The sequence below is a fragment of the Lonchura striata genome, chromosome 4, assembly GCF_046129695.1.
Source record: "Lonchura striata isolate bLonStr1 chromosome 4, bLonStr1.mat, whole genome shotgun sequence".
Classification (NCBI taxonomy): domain Eukaryota; kingdom Metazoa; phylum Chordata; class Aves; order Passeriformes; family Estrildidae; genus Lonchura; species Lonchura striata.
In genome coordinates this window covers 3009116-3033605 of record NC_134606.1, presented here as the reverse complement: position 1 = coordinate 3033605, position 24490 = coordinate 3009116, and the positions used below count along the sequence as shown (strand labels likewise).

At 48.0% G+C, this 24490-nt stretch overlaps 1 protein-coding gene across 5 annotated transcripts in view; it reads left to right on the top strand.

Annotated features, from left to right (window-relative positions):
• PTPRA (protein tyrosine phosphatase receptor type A) overlaps nt 1-24490 on the top strand; it is a 119820-nt gene that overhangs the window by 72697 nt on the left and 22633 nt on the right. For 3 of the 5 annotated variants that reach the window (XM_077782689.1, XM_077782690.1, XM_077782691.1), the window contains 2 exons: nt 23145-23223; nt 23617-23982. In XM_077782689.1, the coding sequence (XP_077638815.1) occupies nt 23145-23223; nt 23617-23982 (445 nt within the window). Of the gene's footprint in view, nt 1-13846; nt 14041-23144; nt 23224-23616; nt 23983-24490 lie in introns of all 5 variants that reach the window. The other 2 variants (XM_077782693.1, XM_077782692.1) reach the window with 2 other exon arrangements.

Below are 24490 nucleotides of genomic sequence, written 5' to 3'. Positions count from 1 at the left end.
GATTCTTTTTATTCCCTGCTGTGACTCTTTGTAGGCTTAGGAGGGTGTAACCATCTTTGCAGGGAGTGCTCTTCACCTTCCCTGAAGCTGCAGCTGAGGCATCTCCCAAAACTCTCTGGTGTCCATGGGTGTCAGCTCTGGAGCTTGTGAACTGAAAATGCTTTCCCTGAGATCTGAACAGCTTTTTCTTGGCTTTCACCCACAAAAAAACAAAAACAAAAACAAAAACAAAAACAAAAACAAAAACAAAAAAAAACCTGTTTCCTATTTCCTCCATGGGACTGAGCTCTGGGAATGGGGAAGAAATTGGGGCAGAATGTATTATCATAATATCACTGAATGAGCTTTAAAGCTCAGCTCATCCAGGGGCACCTTCCACCACCCCAGGCTGCTCCAGCCTGGCCTTGGACACTTCCAGGGATCCAGGTGATGCCTTGTGAAGGCTGACCTAGAACAGAGGCTGGACAAAGCTAAAGAATAAAGCAGGGATTTATTAAAAGGCTCAATAGATCCACCTTGGGCAGCAAGATGAACCAAAATGGTCACAAAATGCACAACCAGTCATGGGGTGTCTCACTTTTATAAGTTCTGCTCCATTTGCACGTTGGAGTTCATTGCCCAATTCCAGCTTTAGCCCAGGCAGTCCCATCCTTCTTGTTTTTCTCTCTCCAGCCCACATTGTTTGTGCTCTTGGGGGCTGAGATTTGGATCATTTGTCCTTGGTCCCCAGCTGGAGAAGGAATTGTTTTGTCCCCCTACTCTGTGAAAAGAGCTCACCTTCCCCTCATATGAAGCCCAGACCCACACACTAAATCAGCACAGAATCTGAAAGATATAAAAGCAAAAACCTGAGGCATCGCAAGGGCATCCACAGCTTCTCTGGGCACCCTGTAGCTGGCCATGAACATTTTATTTCCCCTCTCTTTTCTCCTTGGCCGTCGTGCAGGTTGGTGGTGAGAAACCCTTGTGAAGCAGGTTAGGATTTGACCCAGCTGTAACATTAAATTTTGTGGCTGCTGGTTGTTGGTGTGTCATGGCTGAATCACAGCTTGATGCCACCAACCTTGTTTATCTACCAAGGTGAGTGCTGTGCCTGTTGATGGGAAGAAAAGCAAGGATCTGTGACTTGGTATGGATTTCCAAGGAGAAGTGGGGAGATCTGGGAATCATTCCTTATCTAGGAAGGATGGTTGTGATGGAGGAAACAGCTGTAGGACGTGGGAAGAGAGAAAAGGTGTGTAAGTGGACTGTGTGTAGAGTTTAGGAAGGAGATGGATTGAGTTTGGTTTCTTCTTTGGCTTCTCTCTATCCCAAGGATGTGGATTCTTGGGATAGTGAGAGCTGGAGCAAGGAAGATGAGGATTATAGACACTGGATGAAGGAGTGACTTGTGTGGTGCAGTTGAGCAGTGGGATGCTGAGCCAGTCCATCTCCGTGGTTGTGTTTGCTCTGGAGACACGGGGCTGCATGTGAGCACACTCCACACGTGCCTGGTTTTGAGGCTGTGGGGACTGCAGTGCCCATCTGTATTTGGTTCTCTAATTCAGAGCTCACATTTTCTTATTTCACGTGCAAGAATTGAACCTCAGCTCCTCTGTCCTCTCCTCAGGAAAAGGCTGTGGAGCTCTCCCCAGGATCTGTGCTCAGAGCACATTCACTCCCTTACACCAGAGCAAGGTCAGATTTCTGAAGGATCTGGTTTGCCCTCAGAAAAAATGGCTTTTCAAAGGAAAAGTCCATCCTCCTAGACTGACTTTATCCCCTTGACAACTCTTAATTCCTTCTGAATTCTCCCAGTGGTCAGGGACAGCAGGAGTTGGATGCTGCATAATCTCCTATCCCCTGCCGGTTCTGCATCCCTCCTCTCAGCAGTGATTTGTAAATATTATTTTCCCCCCAGTATTTTAAAGGATATTTTCATCTCCCTTGGCAGAAGGAGGAGGATATTTCTGGCACTGCTGTTGTATCAATTTTGCTCCTTGTTTAAGATTAATATTAAAAATAATAACAGCACCAAAGCAAACACAATTTCGGTGTTTTCCTCTTCATTTACCCATTCACTTAAAATCCTGGAACTGCAGCTTTGCTACCACTTGAGACCCAAAATGCAAATTTAACTGAAGATCACATGGAAATCAACTCATCCATTTTCTGTGTGATGAGTGAAGGTGCGTAGAGGGAAAACCACACTGGAATTTAAACCTTGGCAGAAAATAGGGAAGAACTGTGGGCTGCTGTCATGTTGATGGTTTGGGCAAGGCAGTTTTGATTTTGGTGTGTTGTTTCTATTTAGCTAATTCTTAGCAGCACAGTGGCAATTTTAGAAAAGTTATTTCAGTCAGCAGTGAAACTGCAACACAATAAAGATAGATTTGTTCCCCTGATAACAGTTTTGATCAAGGTTTCCTTTTATCCTGCAGTTTTTAAATAATTGGCCTGCTTGCTCTTGGCTTTTATTGTACTGGGGATATTATAAACTCAGATTGTTTTGTAAACCTCTAATTTTAGACACATCTCAGTGCTTATTGTTCCTTTCATCCCTTTTTTTAATACCATGGCACAGCTTCTGCAGAGAGGTGGAAATCATCTGCATCCTGAGACTTTCATGTCTAGACTGGATGAAGGGCACAAAAATACAACCAGATCAATCCCCCCACAGACTTTTTTATGATGACACTTCTCCATCCCAGCCCCGAACCCCACAACTAATTCCCTTTGCCATAACACCGGGCAAAAATAAATGGAAGAAAATCATAAATGCAGCTTTATGGAGTGAACATGTGAAATCAGGAGCAGCTTTCCAAACCAGTGGCTGTGTATAAAAGCCAGCACAGGCATCAGGAATACAATTGAGTTGCTAAGGCAGAGTTTTCCAATCGTGCCCCGTCGAGCCCCGCATCGTCTCATTATTCCGCTCCAGCGTCGGCCAACAATGGGGGGAAGATAAAAGCCTGGCAGCCCCTTTGCTTAGAGGGGTCCATTTATCCCAGCTCTTTGTAGGGCAGTGTAATTTTAGGCTTTTACAGGGCGGGTCACGCCGAAATCCTTGAAATCCTCGCTGCTGCACTTCCATAAATAGGTCAGGAGGGGACTCGCCGTCGGGAGAGCGAGGTGGGCTCGCACCTTGCTCGGAGGGAATTGTGTTTTCTCAGTGGAAATAAGATGGTTTTGTACTTATTCACCCAGTTCATAAAGGGAAGGAAAAAAAAGAAATGGGTCAGTTGGGCAACGGCGGCGTGTTTCGGTGTGCTGCATTTGGGATGAAAAGCTAGTGGAGCTTGGGATTGAAGGAGTGATGTCTTTTTTTTTTTCCTCAACAGGAGCTTTGGAAATGATGTATAACAGGTGTCTCACCTTTCTGAACCTTATTCTGATATACTGGACTTGTTTGGCAGAGATTACAAAGCAGTCCTAGGGATCTTTATCAGCTCCAGCACTTCTGGGTGACCTTGCATCTCATCTGTGGAAGCAGCTTAATCCCTGTAGCATCCCAAAAGAAGGATCTCAGGGTTTTTATTGGTAGCGTCTGTATTTTGCAATACTGTGACAAACTGAAATGTTGGGCATGGTCAAGGGTTTGGCCACAGTGGCAAAAGACTTGGGAATAATGGGGTGAAGTTCTTTATTACTCCTCTCCTCACTGACAAGCTATTAATTAATTACTCAGGGAGGAAATAGGAGGACTCTGGAAGGCAATCAGGTGCCAGAGTAAATACAGACTGGCCCAGCCTTTAACTGACTTTCATGAGGAGTTCTCCTTGAAAAGAACTGGAATAACACGGCCCAAGGTAAATAAAAAAACTCTGAACATCCATGAGCAGGTGATGCAGATCCCTGAGAGACTTCCTCTCTCCCTCAGTATGGGAATGAGCAGCAAGCTGGGATCTGTGCTCCCAGAGCTCTTAAGATCCCTCAGAATCAAAGCACTGCAAAGGATCCATAAAAAAAAAAAAATCCACTTTTCTCTGCCTTAACATTGATTTTGCTCTCAAACCACCCCAGAGATAGATGGGTGTGTGGGGAGACTGAGGAGTTACATGGGAACCTTTAGTTCTTCCACCCAAACCACAGATGTCCTGGCAGGCATGGAATAGCCAAATGTTGGAGATGCTTCTCATTTTGCTGGGGAAAAGCAAGGAAAAAGAAAGGAAAAAGAAAGGAAAACGAAAGGAAAAAGACCACTTCTGTTGGTCCATTCTGTGGAAATGCCAGGGCTTGGTTCAGCAGGGAATTAAGATCTCATTGTGTTTGCCTCACTTCCCAATAGAGCTTCTTCCATCTAGTGCAACCAAAGGACTTCCAGGGTTAAGATTTGAACTCAGATTTTCCTCTCCCAGTACAACCTGGGGTCATCTGAGGATGGCTCAGAGCAGTGACACTCAGGAGAAGCAGGAGCTCTCTCTTTCATGCAGTCCCCCATTTTTATTTTCATCAACCCGAGCACAGGTGGTTTTCTCTCCTACCTCTGCTACTCAGCATAACCTGTGCTGCCACTCAGATTACACAGCCAGAGGCTGCAGCACAAAGGAACAACCCCTCACTTTGCTCAGCCCCATCTCCTCACTGGTTTTCTCCAACTCCTCTCCAATTCCTGCCCTTTCCCATCAGCCTCCTTTGATCCTGGTGCTGCTTTCCTCTATAAAAAGAGTGGAAAGAGCCCAAGTGGCAGCTCCTTGGGCTGGGTACACAGTGAGACACACAAAAACCTGTTGCTGTTATTCTGTCATGCTGAAACAATATCTGGCTCCCTGACACCAAAGCTTCTGCACAGCGAGGAAGGATGGAGGTGGTGGCAAAGATTTGGGACACCTCGCTGTCCTTGGCTGCCCAGCTTGTCACCTGCTTCCAAGCTGGCTCCCTGACTCATGGCAGCTGAGAATTCCCAGAACCTTTTAGGTGTGGTTCTGGGAATGCTTTGCTCCAGGGACCTGCTCAGTGTGAGCAAGAGGTGCCAGATTTCCCTCCTCCCACCCCCCTGAGTCCTCAGGTTACTGCAGGGCTTGTGCAATTTGATGTCCCCGAGTGCTCCTGTGCTTTGTGACTCATGGATTTTGCCTGCCAGGCTCTTAAACCCCCAATTTTAGTGTTCCACATCCCAGCTCTTGTAATATTTCAGGTCTTTAGAAATGGGCAAGAAGCAAAAGCCCCACATGAAAATGCTGTTGGAGCATGAGGGACACAGGGAAATGTTTGGAGAGGTGCTGGGCAGCAGGGACAGGTTTTGGTGGATATTAGAAATAAATTCTTCCCTGTGAGGGAGGTTCAGGGAGAGGACAGAGATGCTGAAGCACGAGGTGATGCTGATGGTGGGACACTGGGTGTCTCTCTGATGGGGCATCAGGCCAGAAGCTCAGATCATGTTCCCCACAGCTGACCCCAAATTAGAACCAGCTGTCAACACAGAAATATTTAACTCTTGTCTTCAAGTGAGGGTGGGGATGGGACCAAAGGCTGCTTCAGCAGTGAGGGCTGATGGAGAGCTGGGAGGGTGGAAAAGTGGAGCTGATGGAGATTTATGGAGCCCCAGAAGCCCAAACTGGAGGGATCCCATCATCACTTCCAGTGAGTGCCCTGTAAGAGCAGGAGTGGTGCACACACTCATGGGGTAGACCAGCACCTTTCCCAGTCATACTGGGCTGCCCAGCTGGTCCTCAAAACCCAGATCCCACCTTGGTGCTCCCCTGAAGTGGTGAGGCAGGAGGGGAAGATGCCAACTGCAGGCTGTGTTTCTGGTAGCTTCTCTCTGACTAAACAGGAAAAGACTGACCACAGAAAATGTACAATATTGTTTTTCTCCACATTTTCCTGAAATCTGTTGAACTGCTTTGCCTGTGGAGGGAGGAAGGGTCATGTGGGGGATGGGGAGGAAGAAATAATGATGGCACTGTTCAATGGAACTCCCCTTACAGACAGTTTGTGTTGTTATTTTTCCCCTCCAAACACATAGATCTGATCTGAAAATCCCAGGCTTAAAAGCACAGATGTTTAGTCTGACACACAAACATGGCATCATTCCAGCAAGTGGAACATCTGGAAAGGTCCTGGTGAGTTCTGAGGAGCTAATCTGGGATGAGAGGAGTTAAAGCTGCTCAGCAACAGCTGCATCCTTCAACCAAATCACCTGAAACTTTTCTTCCCTTCCCTCCAGGTCTTTCCCTTTGTACTGAAGCAGCTTTCAGAGATGGGTTACAGCTTCTCCTGTGTCCTCGTCAAGGAGCAGTGGGAGAATCAGTGGTGGGGATAAAAAACAGTCCATGGCAGTGCCACCAGGCTGGATATTGTGAGGTGATTTTGGGGATCTTATCTCTGTGTCCAGATAGGTCAGGAGGAAGATGGTGTTGGATTGATTCTGGCCCTACATTGATGTCATAGCCAGAGGTGTGCTGGGGTGTGAGCTGGGATGGGTGGTCTTTCGTTTCAAACTCATTAATTTTAATTCCAGTCCACGCCAGCGAGGATTCAAAGTCACCCACTTTCTTGACTCTTAATAATGTCTCAGCTTCTGCCATGAATAACTGGTTCCTCCAGGTGGTTTAAGAGTATCCCACACCTGAAATGCTCTGCTGCTGCCAGGAAAGGCCACCAGGAGAGAGCAGGGGTTGCCCTGCTTTTCCCTGTGCCTTCCCCTTCCAATCTTTTCCAATGGTGCAAAATCTGCTTTAGAGGCTGAGCTCTACCTGTCATCTTCACTGCTTTGGAGCTGGGAGCAGTCAGAATTCCACTCAGGCATCCTTTGTCTTCATCCTCTGCAAAGTGGTGGTGGAGATATGATCCTTCCTTGCACTGCTCATGGGATAATACATGAACTGAGAATGAAGATGGCACCGTGTTTTCCAAAGACTCCAGGTGTGCTTTTCCTACAGCTCCCAGAGTGGGAGGTGGGGAGCAGCCAGCATCCAAATGTAGAATTGTACACACATTTGTACATCGGAGCATCAGGGATGTACACAGGATATAAAGAGATCTCATAACATCTGGCAAATTTGGGTTTTAAAAGCAGACAAATCACAGCCAGAACCCATGGGATGCCTGTAAAGCTGTGGGGGAGAGGAGTAGAGGAAAGTACTCCACAGTGTAGAGGCTGCTTGGTTCATGTTTAAGTTAAGGCACGTCTGGAAATCATGTCTCGATCTCTGAATTATATGGAGATGGTTCCTTTGAGAACAGTGCCCTAACATGAGGGTGTTATTAAGGTAGAAATAGAATCATACACTAATTTAGGTTGGAAAATACCTCAGATCATTGAATCCAACCATTAACCCAGCACTGCTGTGTCCAAAAAAAAACCCTGTAATGAACTGATTGCTTTGTCCATGTTTTACATGTTGCCCCTTTTCCATCTGCAGGATTTTGGTTTTAAGCCTTTTGCACCTCCCAAAATGACATCTTCTCCTTTTCTCCTTCCTCTTTGGAGCATCCCTGCATTTGGTTATGGAAGGATTGCAGGAGATCTTCCCCCACTGCTGTGCAGGCACAGGATGGCTTGGGGTACAACACCACCCATTTAGGACGAGCCAATCCCATAGATAATTATCCAGAAATGTCTGATTTGGGACGGCTTGGGGATGCGTGTCCCTGAAGGATGGGACTGGATTTGGTTTGAACTAAGGGCAACAAGGAGTATTTGAGCCAGGATCCCTCAGGGTGCATGGCATGGGGTGAGAAGTGATGGCACCAAGCTGAGAGGTGCAGGGGATGCACAGGAGGGACAGGATGCCATGCTGAGGCACCTCGTGATCCTCATGAGGTCAAACAAGGCCAAGTGTAAGGTCCTGTGCCTGGCTTGGGGCATTCCCAGGATCAGAACAGACTGGGAGATGAAAGGATTGAGAGCAGACCTGCCCAGAAGGATTTGGGGTGCTGGTGGGTGAAAAGTGAGCCAGCTCACAGCCCAGAAATAGAACTGTACCCTGGGATGTGTCTAAAGAAGGGTGTCCAGCAGGTCAGGGGAAGAAATTCTGTTCTCTACTCTGCTCTCAAGATGCTGAACCTCCAGTGCTGTGTCCAGGAGGTCCAGATCCTTAGTCCAGGAAAGATGTGGAGCTGCTGGAGCAAATCCAGAGGAATCCAGGAGATGCTCCAAGGGCTGGAGCCAGCGTGGAAGAGCTGAAGGTGCTCACCTAGAGAAGAGAAGGCTCCAGGGAGAGCTCAGAGCCCCTTGCAGGGCCTGAAGGGGCTCCAGGAGAGCTGGAGAGGGACTTGGGACAAGGGATGGAGGGACAGGACACGGGGAATGGCTTCCCACTGCCAGAGGGCAGGGATGGATGGGATATTGGGAATAAATCATTCCCTGTGAGGGTGGCACCCTGGCTCAGAGTGCCCAGAGAAGCCGTGGCTGCCTCTGGATCCCTGGAAACGTTGAAAACCAGGCTGGAGCAACTTGGTCTGGCAGGAGATGTCCCTGTCTGTGTCGGGGAGGTGAAGCTGAACAGTCTTGAAGGTCCCTTCCAACCCAAGCCATGCCACAACTCTGTAAAAACGAGATGAGTTGGTCAGGCTGAGCCCTCCCGCAGCCAAACACCGTCCTGGCGTCGGGCAACAGAGTTTGTGTTGTGTCCCTGCAGGCACAGAAAGCCTTTTCTGTTGTGTGGGAGCTCCTGTACCACTTCATGCCTGGTTTGGGGGGTCTCTTATTTAACAGCAACACTGAGGAGCCTTCTGTGTATTATGTTCCTCTCCAGGGCATGCTGGAAATGGGTGTTTTTGTAGGAAAGCTGCTTTTCAAAGCCTTTTGAAAAGAACAGCAAGGACTTTCAAGGATGGGGATGTCTCGGGTGCTGTCGTCTTCATTGCTGTTGGAATGATTTAACCTGAGTGGAGAGCTCTGTCCTTCTGGATGGGATTGATATGAATTTAATTCAGCATCATTTTGGTTGGTTTACGTGCCTAACTCAGGGGGATTTGAGCTCTGTCGTAGCCTCTTAATGTTTATTTTCATATCACTAAAATCTACGTGATAAATGGTGATGTTTAATGGCTGCTCAGAGAGACCTTGTTTATTGGAAAAAAAAGCAAAATGGGTCATAAAAAACTGAATTCCAGCATTACCTTGACTCTGTTGTCTCTTTCAAATGCGTCCAGGCTCTGCTGTCATCAAGAAAACTTGAAATTCCCTCTCTGTATTTCTTCTGCACCTGGAATGGCCAAGATTCATCTCTTCACCCCTACCTACGTGTGTCCAAAAACATTTTTGGCCCCAGTGCAAACACAATCTCCAAACACTCCAGAGGAGCTGTTCCTTCCGGCAGCTGCTGCCACTGTGGTGCCCCCAGGCACAGCAGCTCTTCCAGGTTTTTGAGCAGGTTTTCAGCACAGAATTGCCTCACCAGAGGATGGGAGCATTATTCTGGGGGGCTGTGTATTTTTTGATTGATGGGTTTTTTACTGGTACACGGCAGGACAGGATAATTGAACTGGTAATTTGCTGGCTTTGATGAAATTGCCTCGAATTTGTTGTTCTCTGTTCTAGCACTGAGCTGCAGGTGACAGGACAAAGGGGAACGGCTGCAAACCTACAAAGAGCAGGGTTGGATATGGAGAAGAAATTCTTCCCTGTGAGGGTGGGCAGGCCCTGGCACAGGGTGACCAGAGAAACTCTGGCTGCCCCAGAATCCATGGAAGTGCCCAATGCCAGGTTGGACAGGGCTTGGAGCAACCTGGGATAGTGAAAGGTGTCCAGGGTGGAAGTGGATGGTCTGTAAGATCCCTTCCAACCCAAACCATGCCATGATTCTGTGGTTCTGTTCTTGGAGATGATGGGGTGCATCCACCTTCACTTTTGGGGGGGACCTCAGGCTTCTCCTGCAGCTCCATCTAGAGGGGAGGAAGACGGGCTGGTCACGGAGGCTGGTGGCCTCTGCGGACCACCATGGCTCTGCTGTCCCCTCACCCAAAATCCCACCTTGCCAGGGCTGTTAGTCATGCTTTTCCTGCCCTTGGGGTCACTCCTGATCCCAGAGCCCCATTGTTGATGAAAACCCGTGTGTGTGTGGTGGGGAGGACACCACAGCCAGACCCAGTTCCTTGCCCAGCCATTGCTGGCGAGGAGCATTTCTCTACTGAGCTCCAAAAGCAGAAGCAGGTGCTGCTCCCTTGGCTGAGGATGTGGAAACCACACTCAGCTGCCCTGTGGTTGCTTTTGGGGTGGATTTCACAAGAGAAATCGCTGTGGTTTGTGCCAGGGCTTTCCTGGAGAGGAGATCCCATCTGGACCTCCCCAACATCTGCACTGTGGCCATGTGGGCCAACATCTCCATGGACCTTTGGGCTTGTTCCTCCAACTTCAGCTTTCCTCCCAGCCATGAGCTTTGTTTTTATGTGATACTCTAATTTTAAATGCCATCCTGGGGGGAAGAGCGCAGCAGTGCTGAATGTCAGGTTACTTTCCCTATCTGAGTCCTAATTCTCCTTTTTTTTTTTTTTAATATAGGGTGCTCTGGAATTCCCAGCTAGCAGGCTGTGCCCAAAAAAAAAAAGGGCTGGTTTAGACCTTAGCAACAGGGTATTTTTGTTCAGATTGTATTTGTTCTCCTGTGAGAGCCATTGTTCTGTGCCATGCCTTGACTGCTCCAAAGGCTGGAGATAAAAGCCCTGGCTGACAATAATACAGTTGAGTTCAGCCTTTTGTTGGAGGGATGAAAATAGAGGATGAATTGTGAATAACATGGGAGGGCTAAAAGTCAGTCGTCCCAGGATGTTGGTTAATCACTTCAAAGATAAGAAGCTGTATTTTAATTATATATTTTTCAGAACCACTGAACATTAGGTTTTGTGTTGGTATCAGCAGGGGCTTGTACCTACCATGGTGTTTAGGAGTAGTTCTTACAATCTTGAGTCAGCAGGAAATATGTTTATTGCAGTGATACTGAGTTTATGGTAGGTTTATAGCAAAATCAGTATATAATTTGTAGTAGCTATATTATATTAGGTTTATAATAGGTTTATAGGTGTATAAATCTCAGAAATATAGAATCACAGGATGGTTTGGGTTGGAGGGAAGCTTAAAGATCATCCAGTTCCCCTCCCTGCCATGGGCAGGGACACCTTCCACTGTCCCAGGTGGCTCCAAGCCCCATCCAGCCTGGCCTTGGGCACTTCCAGGGATCATGGGGCACCCACAGCTTCTCTGGGCACCCTGTGCCAGGGCTCAGCACCCTCACAGGGTGATGAGGCCTCACAGAAAAATAATTTGTATTTGTTCTTTCCCTCCGAGGCACCTTGGGCGGTTTCCAGGTGGTGGCTGTGGCAGGGGTGCCCTTCCATGGGCAGGGATCTTTGAGGGCTTTGGTCTTAGATGTGCCACAGATCTGCTCCTGGCTTCATCCAGGGATGTAGCCTCATCCCTTGGCTTTTACTTCCATGATTTTAGTATGAGACCCTCAAGTCTGTAGGCTCTTTGTTAGTAGTTCCTTCCCAATATCCCATCCATCCCTGTTCTCTGTCAGTGGGAGCCGTTCCCTGTGTCCTGTCCCTCCATCCCTTGTCCCAAGTCCCTCTCCAGCTCTCCTGGAGCCCCTTCAGGCCCTGCAAGGGGCTCTGAGCTCTCCCTAGAACCTTTTCCAGGTGAGCATTCCCAGCTCTCCCAGCCTGGCTCCAGCCCTTGGAGCATCTCCTGGATTCCTCTGGATTTGCTCCATTAACTCCACATCTTTCCTGTACTGAGGATTCCAGACCTGGACACAGCACTGGAGGCAGAGTCGTCTCCCTTGACCTTCTGGTCACACTTATAAATACATTTTCACATGAGTGTTTACACCAGTAGCAATGATAGAAGGTGCCCAGCTTGGTTTGGCTCCATGACCTGAGCTTGCAGCATCACTTTGCTTTAAATAATAATGTCTCTTGGGCATAGGAAATGGAAAGGAGAAGAACAGGCAGATTAGAAAAACTGATAGAAAACAGATGGAGAAGAAGAAAGAAAGATAAAGGTGGAAATAGAGCCACTGGAGGCAAGCAGGGTGTGGTCATCTTTCAGGAGCACAGTATGATGGGAATAAATATTTGGGAGACTGATGTGCTCAAAATGCTGACAGTGTGAATGAGAACAGGGATCACCCTAAACTCCCCAGGCCTTGGAAATCCTTTCCTTGCTGAGGGTATCTTGGTGGCACTCTGGGCAACAGCTCCTTTTTGCTGAGATATTGATGTTCCACGGGCACTTCCTGCTCACACCAGCTTCCAGCAAGGCTCCTCATCCCTCCTGGCAGATCCTCCCTCCCCAGCTGCCCTCACCTGCCGTCCCTGTAATTGGCAATAATTTCCCTAAGTGCTCACAAAAGCAGATGTTCTCTCTGTGGTCGCATCCAGCCAGCTTACACTGCACTGGATACACGAGCACAGGGCATTAAAGGGCTAATTCCTGTAAATAAGCCTATTAAAAGGTTGGAAATAATGCCTCCAACTAAACCATCAAATGCAGCTGAATCCCACTGGTTGTATTAATTTGTTATCTGCAACATGCCAATCCCATTCTGCCCAGAACTGGGTGCCCTCATGCTTGGCCAGTTGTTCGTATGTGGTGGTCAGTGGGTATCTTGTATTGTTTCCAGCTAATAAATCACATTTATAGGAAATTAATACTCCATCTAACACTTCCTCAGTATTGCTGATGAGTGGGAGAAGAAACTGCTTTGTGCAGTTGTGAGTGGGGGACTCAGTGCTTTAAACATTTTAGGTGATGCTGCTGGAGAAAAAAAAAAATAATCTCATTTTCCTGCCTCAAAACAGGGAATAAAGAGGTGGGTTTCCCAGTTATTCTCCAAATCCTGGATGTAAGGAACATGTTTATTACAATGAGAGTGGTAAAACACTGGCACGGGTTGCCCAGAGAAGCTGTGGCTGCCCCATCCCTGGAAGTCCTCAAAGCCAGGGATGGGCTCAAGACCTCAAGACCATCTTTTTCCACCCCCTGCCATGGGCAGGGACATTTTCCACAATCCCAGGTTGCTCCAAGCCCTGTCCAACCTGGCCTTGCACACTTCCAGGATAGGAAGCTCTTCTAAACTCTCTAAAACCCATGAACTCACTTTTCCCTGGCCCTGCATGTTCAGCAGCATTTCATCCGCTCACTAGATTGGCCATCTGAGCAGATGGAAAAATCGTGGCATTTTGATGAGCTGACTTTTTAAGGCAGCATCTCCCTGGGCTTGCAGCTCCAGAAATACCTGTCAGGCCATTTTCCTTTCACCTGGAAACACGCTCCAATGTCTTATTTGTGGATTGTGCTGAAAAACAGTTGTGTCTGGCAGCACAACTGCTCCAGTCAGACTTTTCAGCTTGAAACCTTCAGCAGAAGACGTGCCTCACAATGCTTTTGGCACTCACAGAAGTCAGGGAGGAACACGCTTCAAATCCAGATCCTCTCGTTTGCAAACCTTGTTTATAAACCCTCGCAGCCGCTGGTAAAATCGTGATTTTGGTTTATCTGGAAAACAGAGCAACACTGTTAATGAGAGATGCAGGGGATGCATCTCTGGCCCCGCTCTGGCTGTCACCATTTGTACTTCATCCTCAACCCTTCTTTTTTTTTCCTCCCAGTGTAATACATGCAAATATATGTAAAGAGTAAAGACTGTTCCACCGAGTCTTGCACGTTTGTTCAAAGAGGAGGAAAACAAGTCGATCTTACAGGGAATTTGCAGGCTGAATTTTTAAGATCTGTCTGTAAAAAGACCCAAAAAAAAGCAGCTGCTGGCCACGGGGTGCTGCTGACCGAGGTGATTCCTCCTGGCATCTGTTTTCCCTGCGCTCGCAATCGTAATGTCATTAATATGGAGCTTTTGGAGAACTGGAGTATATCCTAATTAGCAGCCTCTGATTTTTTTTTTTTTTTTTTTTTTTTCCCTAGTTTCATAATCAGTGATCTCGGCTACACCACAAGTGTTACTGTGGCAACAGGGCTGAACGGAGCAGCGGTGCAGAATTTCCGCAGGTAAAAGCGGTGATTTCCCGGCTCCGCGGCACTTTCTTAGCCCCGGGGGCTGCTCCGTGGGACGGGCTGGCTGCTCCCCGCACCTACAGGTGTCCCGGGTGGATTTCAGGGTAAGCACAACCACGGAGATTCAGCTGCATGACCCAACGCATGCGTTTGAATTGGGGCTGAGCCTCTCTCATGAGATTTTTTTTTTTTTTTGAAGGCTGTCATGCGAGCGATCCCCCTCCGACACCTTTGTTTAAGTAGGATGCTCCGAGCCCTCAGCGCCTGAACGACCCCGGCTCAGTCTTGCCGTGGAGCTGGGACTTCATCCCGGTCCTGCAGAAAGGGCTGAGCCCAAACGCTGGGCTTTTAAATTTTTTAATTTTTTTATCTCTTTGTGGGGGTTTCTTTTATTTTAAGCCTCCTTTCTCCTCCCCACGCACCGTTCACTCCCTCAGAAAGGCGTTTTGCTAGGTAGGGATGCTGTCATGCTGGATAATAGCCATCCTTCATCCTGACTCCTCCATCAAAATCAAGCTGTCCTTTTCATAGCTGGAATGTGAACCGTGCTCGTGTTTCCTTTGTACACGCCTGGGACTTAGGAGGGGACACCCTAGAACGGGATATTTAAGGAAATACGTTCCTGTGTGCCTTGACTTCTTTTGTTTTGATTATTAATTAATGGTTTTGAATAATGAGTTGAGGCAGCTTCTCCCGTGCCTCTCTGGCAGTTGTTCTCCACTTCCCGGTGCCGTGCTGCAGCTGCAGTGCTGATCCCGTGGGGAAGGCACACCAGGAGAGTGGTCTTGTACCAGCCAGGGGTTTTTATAAGCTCTGAGGGAGTTTCTTTGACAGGTCTGTGTTAATCATCTCAGAGAAGTTCTCACCTCCCTTTCCCCTTGGCAGCACAGCTCCTGCTGCACTCCATCCCTCACCTCCATCCCAGCATCTTCGTCCTGGCCAAGGCTTGGACTTGGTCCTCCTCCGTGCCCTGACAGCTCCCTCCTCAAAACTTCCCCTTCTCTTGGCACTCACCTGTTCCTCCTTGATGCTGTGTCCTTTGGGAAACCCTCTCCAGCTGGTTATTCTCCATTGCTACAGGCCCAGGAAGCTTTTCATCCCCTCTGTCTCTTCCATAATTTGTTCCCCAAGCCACCCACAAGTTTATTCTGCAGTAGCAACTGGCATGTATTCCCATGATCACACATATGTGGTGCCAGGAGAAAAGAGTGGCTGAGGGCAAATTTAACCTGTCCTAATTATGAGAGTTACTAGGAAAATCATTATTAGGAAAATAATTTGTATTTGTTCTTTCCCTCCGAGGCACCTTGGGCGGTTTCCAGGTGGTGGCTGTGGCAGGGGTGCCCTTCCATGGGCAGGGATCTTTGAGGGCTTTGGTCTTAGATGTGCCACAGATCTGCTCCTGGCTTCATCCAGGGATGTAGCCTCATCCCTTGGCTTTTACTTTCATGATTCTAGTATGACACCATCAAGTCTGTAGGCTCTTTGTTAGTAGCTGCTTGTTTTTAAACATGTAGGGATAGAATTCTTTCCTAAAAGCAAGACATTACAGAAGAGAGAGGTCTGATGTGCCAGTTACAGGGGATTAATTGTGGGGGTTAGAACTGGATGATCCTTAGGGGCCCTTCTAACCCAAACCATTCTGTGGTGCAGTGACTGGTACCCACTGTCACCATTTCTGCATCTTTGTAGGAAGTTGAACTATTTCATGTCCAAAAAACATCCATATTTGTTGTTCTTCTCTGGTTTTTTGTTTTGTTTTTGTTTTTGTTTTTGCTGAAAACCTAGTCAGTTTATTTTTCAGTTCCAGAAGTGTTTGGATGATGCTCTCAGGCACATGGTGTGATTTTTGGGTTCAGGATCAGGAGTTGGACTTGGTGATCCTTGTGAATCCCTTCCAACATCCTGCATGGTGTAGGGATCTCCTTCTCAGTGCTGGGTGATTTCTGACTCCACTATGAGCTTCAATCCCTGCAGCTTTGCTTTTTGAAAAGTTTGCAGGACAGGCAGTTACAGAATCACAGTGATTGATTTTGGAAGGATCCTCTGGAAGTCATCTGATCCAACCTCCTGCACCAGCAGAGCTGCCAGATCCGGCTGCACAGGACGGTGTCCGGACAAATTTGGAATATTTCCATGGAAGGAGAATCCACAACATCCCTGGCAATTTGTGTCAGCACCTGGTGACCCCCAGAGCCAAAAGGTGCTCCCTGATGTTCAGAGGGACCCTCCTGTGGTCAGTGTGTGCCCACAGCCCCTTGTCCTGTCCCTGGCCAGCACTGCCAAGAGCGTGGCTCTGTGCTCTCTGCACCCTCCCTGCAGGTGTTGATGGACAGGGATGAGGCCCCCAGAGCCTTCTCCTCTCCAGGCTGAGCATCCCAGCTCTCCCAGCCCTTGCTGGGAGCAGAGATGCTCCAGCCCCCGCCCTGGGCTCTCCCCAGTCTGTCCTTGTCCCTCTTGTGCTGGGGAGGCAGAGCTGGACCCAGTGCTGCAGGTGTGGCCTCAGCAGTGCTGAGCAGAGGGGCAGGATCCCCTCCCTGGACCTGCTGGAAGTGTTCTGTCTCACACAGCCCAGGCCACCACTGTCCCTTTTGTCACAAAGGCACTTGGCTGCCTCAGGCTCAGGCTGCAGTCTGTCAGGACCCCCAGGTCCTTTCCTGAAAGCTGCTTTTCCACCCAGCTGGGTGACCCCACTCCAGCCTGGTGCCTGGGCTTGTCCCTCCCCAGGGGCAGAACATTGCCCTTTTCCTTGAACACCACAAGGTCCCTTTTTGTCCCATCTCTCCAGCCCAATTCCTGTCCCCACACCCACCAGACACTCAGCCAAAGGAGCCTTACATGGAATTATCTGAAGCACCCTGTTCTTCTTCATGTTGGCTGGCAAATTGCCCGTTCTCATCTTGTCATTCTGGATTTTGATTGAAGTGAGCTTCTGCAGGGCAAGGAGCAAAGCAGAGGGGAGTTTCAGAGCCACCCAGTGCCAGGTGATCCTGCACCCTCCCAGCAGCTCCTCCAGGACAGCAGCCACGCTGCTCACCTTGAACTCCTCTTCCAGCCCGTTGCTGCTGGTCCCTGGCACTTTGTTGTAGATCTTCTGGAGGTGGATCTCTAAGGAGGTGCTGGGTGGGCTTTGGGAGAGGATCACCATAGGATGGATTAACTCTCACTCAGGTTCATATCCACAGGAAAGACTGATCCTGGTTCAGACCAGCAGATTTTAACTTTATCCTAACAGTGGCAGATATTTCCAGGTGCCCAGAAATCCATGTGGGAATAGGGTTGGGTTCCCTCCTTGCACATGTCACGATATTTGTCTTTGAAAGGTGAGTGTGTGTTCACCTGTTGAACTGAAAGACATGAAAATGCTCCAAGAACTGGAGCCCCTCTGCTCTGGAGATAAATGGGAGAGCTGGGGGTGTTCACCTGGAGAAGAGAAGAATTCAGAGAGACCTTCAAAACTTAAGGGGCTCCAGGAGAGCTGGCAAGGGATTTTGAAAAAGGGCCTGGAGTGGTGGGACAGTGTGAAATGGCTTCACACTACCAGAAAGCAGAATTAGGTGGAGAAATTCATTAATGTGGGGTTGTTAAAGCCCTCATACAGGTTGCCCAGAGCAGCTGTGGCTGTTCCTGGATCCGTGGAAGTGTCCAAGGTCAGGTTGGACCGGGCTCGAAACAACCTGGGCTGAGTAGAAGTTGTCACAGCAGGAGGTTGGAACTGGATGGTTTTTAAGGTGCCTTCCAAACTATCCACGAGCAAATCCTGATGTGCAGGAAAGCAGTGATTTGTGGAAGGTTGAGCAGGTGGAGAAAGCCCAGGCCCTGCCCCTGCTCATCCTCCTCCTCCTCCTGCCCCACTCCGTACAGGGGCTGTCACTCATGTGGAAGCTGCCTGTTTATTTAAAAGAAGAAAAAAAAAAAGAGAGAAAGAAAACTAAATGGATTTTCAGAAAGGGTGAATGGCTGCTGTGATTCATCTTTTCTGGTGAAGAGTGGAACAGCAGAGGGTGGGGGATAATGTTCAGTGACACATCAAAGGCCTCGCTTAGGCTTCGGAGACACATGCAAGGAATTAGTCACTGCGTTTTAGTGCAACAAAACCCTTTTTCCTCCCTAAATTCAATTCTTCTCTGCCTGCGATGGCCAACTCGCCACAGCCCTCAGCTATTCCATGTGTGTTTTTGCATCCTCTGCATCTCATTGAGAGGTTTGTGTTATGATGAAGTTGCCCTGCTATCAGACAAACTCCTCTGCCGTGGATGGCAGCTCCAGTGGGAGGCTGGAAATCCACAAACAGGATTTAAAAGGAACAGGGAGGAGGAGAGGGAATGGCAGGTTTGTTTTCCAGGGTGGCTGAGCCGTGCTGATGGCTTGCTGCCACCAAAAAGAATAAAAAAAATGACCTTTTTCCCCTTTCTTTATGCTCGTGCTTGTTCTCGCCCTACTGTGAGCTGCTTCAAAGAGCCAACCTTGCTCCCAGTTCTGCACCCTCTCTCCCTGCCAACAAATAAAAAGGAAAAATGAAAATTATTTTTATTTTTCACTGCAGTTGGAGCCAGCACGAAGCAGTCTCAGTTGAGCCACTGCCTTTCAGCATCCTCCTGATGACAGCAGGGATTTCTGGGGTCCAGGGAAAGCTGGTTAGAATTCAGGTTGTGTCTCTTCGGTGCACACAGAAAAAGATTGCCTCATTTTCCAGGAATTAGGAATATGTCAGAGGTGGGGGTAAATCCTGCCTTTGATTGTGGATGGCTGTATCCGGGTTGGATCTGGGCAGTTTCTGCAGCAATAAATTCTAATTCTTTGCATTCTGGAAGCATGCTGGGGTGATCCTGCAGCCTGACCTCCCCCTGTAGCACCAGCACAGGCATTTTGAATCCACTTATTACTTTATAAAGAGATTATTTCCTTTATTTTTTTTTCTCTCTCCCTCCTCTGGCATCAATCATCTCGACAAGATCTGCTTCTTTTAAAACATACATCCTGCAGCTTAAAATCCAGCCTTTCCTATAAGGAAGATCCCAAGCAGTTTATGGAAGAATGCAGTGTACATACACTGTCTATATCTATCATATCTATATCTATATCTATATCTATATCTATATTTATATTTATATTTATATCTATATCTGTCTATATCTATACCTATATCTATAGCTATACCTATATCTATATCTATACCTATATCTATATCTATATCTATATCCATATCCATATCTATATCTATATCTATACCTATATCTATATCTATATCTACATCTATGTCTATGTATATCTATCTATATCTATATCTATATATCTATATCTATCTATATATAGTATATCCATGTCTATGTATATATATCTATATATCTATATATATCTATATCTATATATATATCTATATTGATATCAATACCTATATCTATACACACAAAAATAATACATACATATACAGTATCTATGGGCACACCAGTGGCAATTACCAAGTTTTCCAAGCCTGATCTTTGAGAAGGGAAGGAGCCACGATGCCGAGCATCCCGAGCCTCCGGAGCAGCGGTGCCAGAGGCTCCAGCTCCCTTCTCCCGGGCAGAGCCGGCGCCCTGACGTCAGGGTGTTTTTCTGCAGAGCTCGCAGGATGTTGCAGCCGGCCAAGAGCTGTGTTTATGTTGATAACATTACAAGTATTTCCTCTCCGTTTCCGAAACCAGCAGGGAGGGAGGGGGAGCCGAGGGGGAAGGGAGACTCGGGTTTCTCCAGCTTTGGGGTAGGACTCTCGAGGCCTTTTATGTTAAAGAGCGGGGAGCGATGAACTGCTGGCGTTTATTTATGCTGCTTTTGGGAATAAGGAGTGTTTTAGAGCAGGGAACTGGGAGCTGGGCTGGCACAGGGCTCTTTGCCTGCTCCCTGCTCCAGGTCTTGTTTTAAGGTGATAAAGCAGCTCTAGCAGCTGACTGCCGGTCACAAGAGCAGCTCCAGGGATTTGGATTTTTGGGTGATGATGTGCACGACAAGCTGGGATGCTCCCAGCATCCCGTTCCTTCTGACAGTCACAGTGATAAAGCCATAAAAACTCAGGTTCTGCACTGGTCACCCGCATCCAGCTTTCTTCACAAAAGCAGGGCAAGGCTTGGGGAAATCCAGCATTATCTCCCTTTGCCAAGCCCTTCCTCCTCCTGCAATCCACTCGTGGATCAATGAACTGATTAAATGTAGAATCAAGGGGGGTTTAGAGCTCCCTGCCCGCTGATGTAATCCCAGAGCTGTGCTGTCAGCTCCGCGAAGGAGGGACCCTCATCGATGGCTGGACTTGATGAGCTTAAGGGTCTTTTCCAACCTAAACCATTCTGTGATCATCTGAGCATCCCAAAGGGGCTTTGCAGCCAGTCCAGGAATCTCCTGTAGCTCTCATCCGTGTAGCAATCACGATTCATGGAAATAAGCCCAAACTCCTTTGTCCTCTGTGGGTTATCTCCCGATAATGGAGAGCAGAGAGGGAATTCGTGGCTTTTCCTTCTTTGCTCCCACCCTCCATGTCCTGCTTTAATACCAAGGGAAAGTGTGGTGAGGACGTGGGGAGACTCTGGCACAGCTTGCCCAGAACAGGAGCAGGAATGGGATGAGTGGGATCCCAGATGAACAGGGATCCTAAATGAGTGGGATCCCAAATGAACAAAGACCCAGTGTGAATAGGGATCCTAAATTAATGGGATACTGAATCAATGGGAATGCCAAATGAATGGGATTCCAAATGAGTGGGATCATGAATTAACAGAACCACAAATGAATGGGAATTCCAAATGATTGCAGATCCCAAGTGAATGGGATCCCAAATAAACAGAATTCAGAATGAATTGGGATTCCAAATGATCAGGATCCCAAATGAAGGGGAACTCTTGTTTTGAGAAGCAAGTTGGGGGAAGAGAAAGGAGCCATATCCACCTCAGTGAATGGTGTTTCTCTGCAAATATTCATCAAAACACAGCAGGTGGTCACTTTTCCTAGCAGTTCTTACAGAGGAGCCGAGTCTTCCCCTTTCCCTTGCCATGGTGTCCATGCTGTGGCAGGGATGGGTTCCCAGTGAGGGAAGTGGTTGTGATGATGAGATCTTGGTGCTTTCATCAGCCTTTGTGAGGTTTTCATAGCATCTCTCTGCCATCATTTCCATTCTCTGGAGTTTCAGAGTGTGTTTAACTTCCTCCTACTTTTGCACGTGGATCCTGTCAGGATGAGCACCTCATTTCTGTGGGATTCCACAGTGGGATGCTTGGACAATGCCTCTCCTGCAGAAAGGTGCAAAGATCATAGAATTATGGAATTGTTTGGGTTGAGAAGGGACCTTAAAGATCATTCAGTTCCACCCCACTGCTCTAGACAGAGACACCCTCCACTATCCCAGGTTGCTCCAAGCCCTGTCCAACCTGGCCTTGGGACACTGCCAGGGATCCAGGGGCAGCCACAGCTTCTCTGGCACCCTGTGCCTGCCCACCCTCACAGGGAAGAATTTATTCCTTATAAATAATAAATTTTCTCCCCAAAGCCAAACCTGTGTAGACCAGGCTCGTCTTAGACTCTGGCAAGTGTCTGACCAAGCTGAGTGGGGCGTATTAATCACCATGAGTGGAATATGTCATCAAACCATCAAACTGCTGGTTGTGGGTTTTTCCTGACATCCCACCCTGGAGCACAGCCTGGGGGAGGCATTGCAGGACCAGTGCTGCTCTCACCAGTGACAGGAGGACTGAATCAGTTCAAATTCATACAGACAGATATTTTAACTGGCGATGAAACCCTCTGGAATGCTGACTGCTCACACCAGTGGGACCCTTGGAGAAAGCCCTGCCCTGCTTGCAGCAGCAGGGCTGGCCGTGGACAGAGCCTGTGGAAAGCTCTTATCTCCAGAGCTTGGTTTCCTTCTGGTTCAGGGTTTGTCTGACCTTTTGGTCACTGAGTAAGGTCGATTTTTGCCAGGTTTTCTTTTGGAGGAGGAGGAAAAACATGTAAGTAGGTGGTGCTGGTGGGAGGATCTTGTACTGCTGATACCATTTCCAGCGCGTGGATGACTTCAGCGTTGTCCTTCTGCCCGGAGTTTGGGATGGGTCTAGATGAAGCAGATTTAAATAAATAGAAGAAGCACAAACAACACAAGATCTATTAGAGGGGGAGGGAATAAAACCCGTTCTTGGCAGCGCTTCAGGTTGACTTGGCAGGGAGATCTCACAGCTCTCTCCTGGGAGATCCTGGAGACGTAACTGGACACAGGACAAAAGCCTAAAGGACGGGAGTCGTGCAGCAGCTGCTGGCCCATGGCACGGAGCAGAGCTGTGTCCCAGCCCTCTCTGGGCTCAGAGCAGAGGAGAGGTGTTGGACCATCCTTGGAAGGCCCCGTGGCCACGTGCAGGTCTGGACTTGGCAGCTCTGGGCTCTGTCCTGGCCAGCACGATGACGTCTCACATCTCTGAGCCTCTGGGTCCATAGGTGTTTGGGAGGAGATAATGATACCCATTTCTCAGGAGCTTTCTGAGGTCTCCAGAGGAAAGAAATGACCATCAAAATCTTGTATTAGAAAGGGCTGGGGGAAATGATTTTACTGATGTCATCGTCCTGTAATTTTGCTGGACGTTTCCTGGGAAGCACGTACAGTATGGGCGTGCAGCCTGAACTTGCTGATCTTCTTGGATTATTTGTGAGTGTTTGTTCTGACCACATACACAGGGAGTCCAACAGGGTTTGAATGGAGCTGAATGTTCATTTCAGGTGTCAGTGAGCCAGGGGGAGCTAACCTCACCTTCATTCCTGCCTCCACTTCTGGGGCATTTGGGATCAAGGCTCTTTGCCATGGTCTTCAGCAAAATTGCCTTTGGGTTTGCTCAGAGTACAGTCATTTGCAGACCACTGTATGAACTATTTATTAATCTCCTTTAAGACCAGATACTTGGTTTTAGTGCTTAGCTTGTTCTTCTCATGTTCTCCCACAGTTCATCCATTCTCTGCTTCATCCATGGACACTTTTGCTGCTCCACCAGAGTGGGATCTCTCCATGTTCTTTCCCCTTGGGGTTGTATGAACTCACCCATAAATCCTTCCCATCCAGATGCCTGCAGGGACTCCACCCACACTTCCACTCCTTCCTCTGAGCATTAGGAGATGCACAGCAACGTCCCCACTTTGGAATATTTTGGGATGATATTGCACGAGGGTTTAAATAAGTGTTCTGTGCTTTCCTCCCCAGGTCAACATGGATTTGTGGTTCTTTCTCCTTTTGCTCGGAAGTGGCCTGATAAGTGTAGGTGCTAACAACATTACAACAGGTAAATTGTGCTCCTCATCTCTATTTTATCCCATCTTTAGGATCAAAAGACTGAATGTGCTCAGTGTCTCATTCCTTCTGCCTGCCACATAGTTGTAACATAAAATGTTGGAGAGAGGGCAATGAGCTTCAGGTGCTCATAGATTTAGCTCTGACAGATATTGATCCCACCTCCAGGGTCTCTAATGTTTGTACATCCCCATAAATAGCACCTGCCCAGGTTATATTTTTTGGACACTTGTATCTTCTGTGCAGAGCATTTCCTGTCCTGCACTCAGGATTTGTTGGGTGTTTTATCCCTATTGTTACAATCACATGAATCTTCAGCATCTAAACCTCTCAGTGTCACAGAAAAGAATCTCACAGAGGTCTCCCTGTGCTTTTCCCTTCTCAGAGCCACCCACAACAGTGTCCACCTCCCCCAGGAGCCCCACCAAAGCTCCTACAGCAGGTCCTGAGGATGGGACCACGCCCGACACAAACAGACTCAACATGAGCACTCCGGGGACTGTTCCTACCACAGCGCCAAAACCTCTTCCAACCACATCCCCAAGGATCTCCCCCAACGCCACCACTGGCAGCCTCAACATCTCCTCCACCCTGGGGACAACTGTGCCTGTGCCTCCAGCCCCATCCCTGCTCCCCAGCGCGACGCCCTCGGCCCCACACGCCACCGTCCCCAGCACGGAGGCAGAGACGACCGAGAGGAATTTCAGCATGGTGGTGACAACACAGGAGACCTCTTCTGCTTCCCACAATGGTAGGCACCTCCTCCACTTCTTCTTCTCCAGGCCACCCTGCCTCTGGGTTTTGTTTCTTTGCTTTTCTTTTGTCTGGCTGAGCCATATGGAGTAAAAAAAAAAAAAAACCACTTTGGGGGCAATTCCGTGGTGATGTAAAACAAGAGGACTCCCAGGATGGCCCAGGTCAGAAGAGGTTTGTCTGACCAAAGGTTTGGGCCAAGATCATCTCTAGTGAAAGATATCCACATGTGCACTAGATGATCTTTGCTTCCAACTCAAACTATTTTGTGATTTTCCCCATTACTTGGGCAACTTCAGTCTTTGAAAGGTCCAGATGAGTTGTCTCTGTTGCCATCCTGTTATGTTTTGATATTGGTATAATGTTAGTGTTTTTATGGAAACGTAATTTTTTAATTGAATGTTGTGAAATGTGATTGGGGATAGAGTAAAGTAGGCCTATGCTTAATAATAAGGGGGAAAAAACTTTATTAAAAGTTTTTTATTAAAAGTTAAAAGTCCCGACTT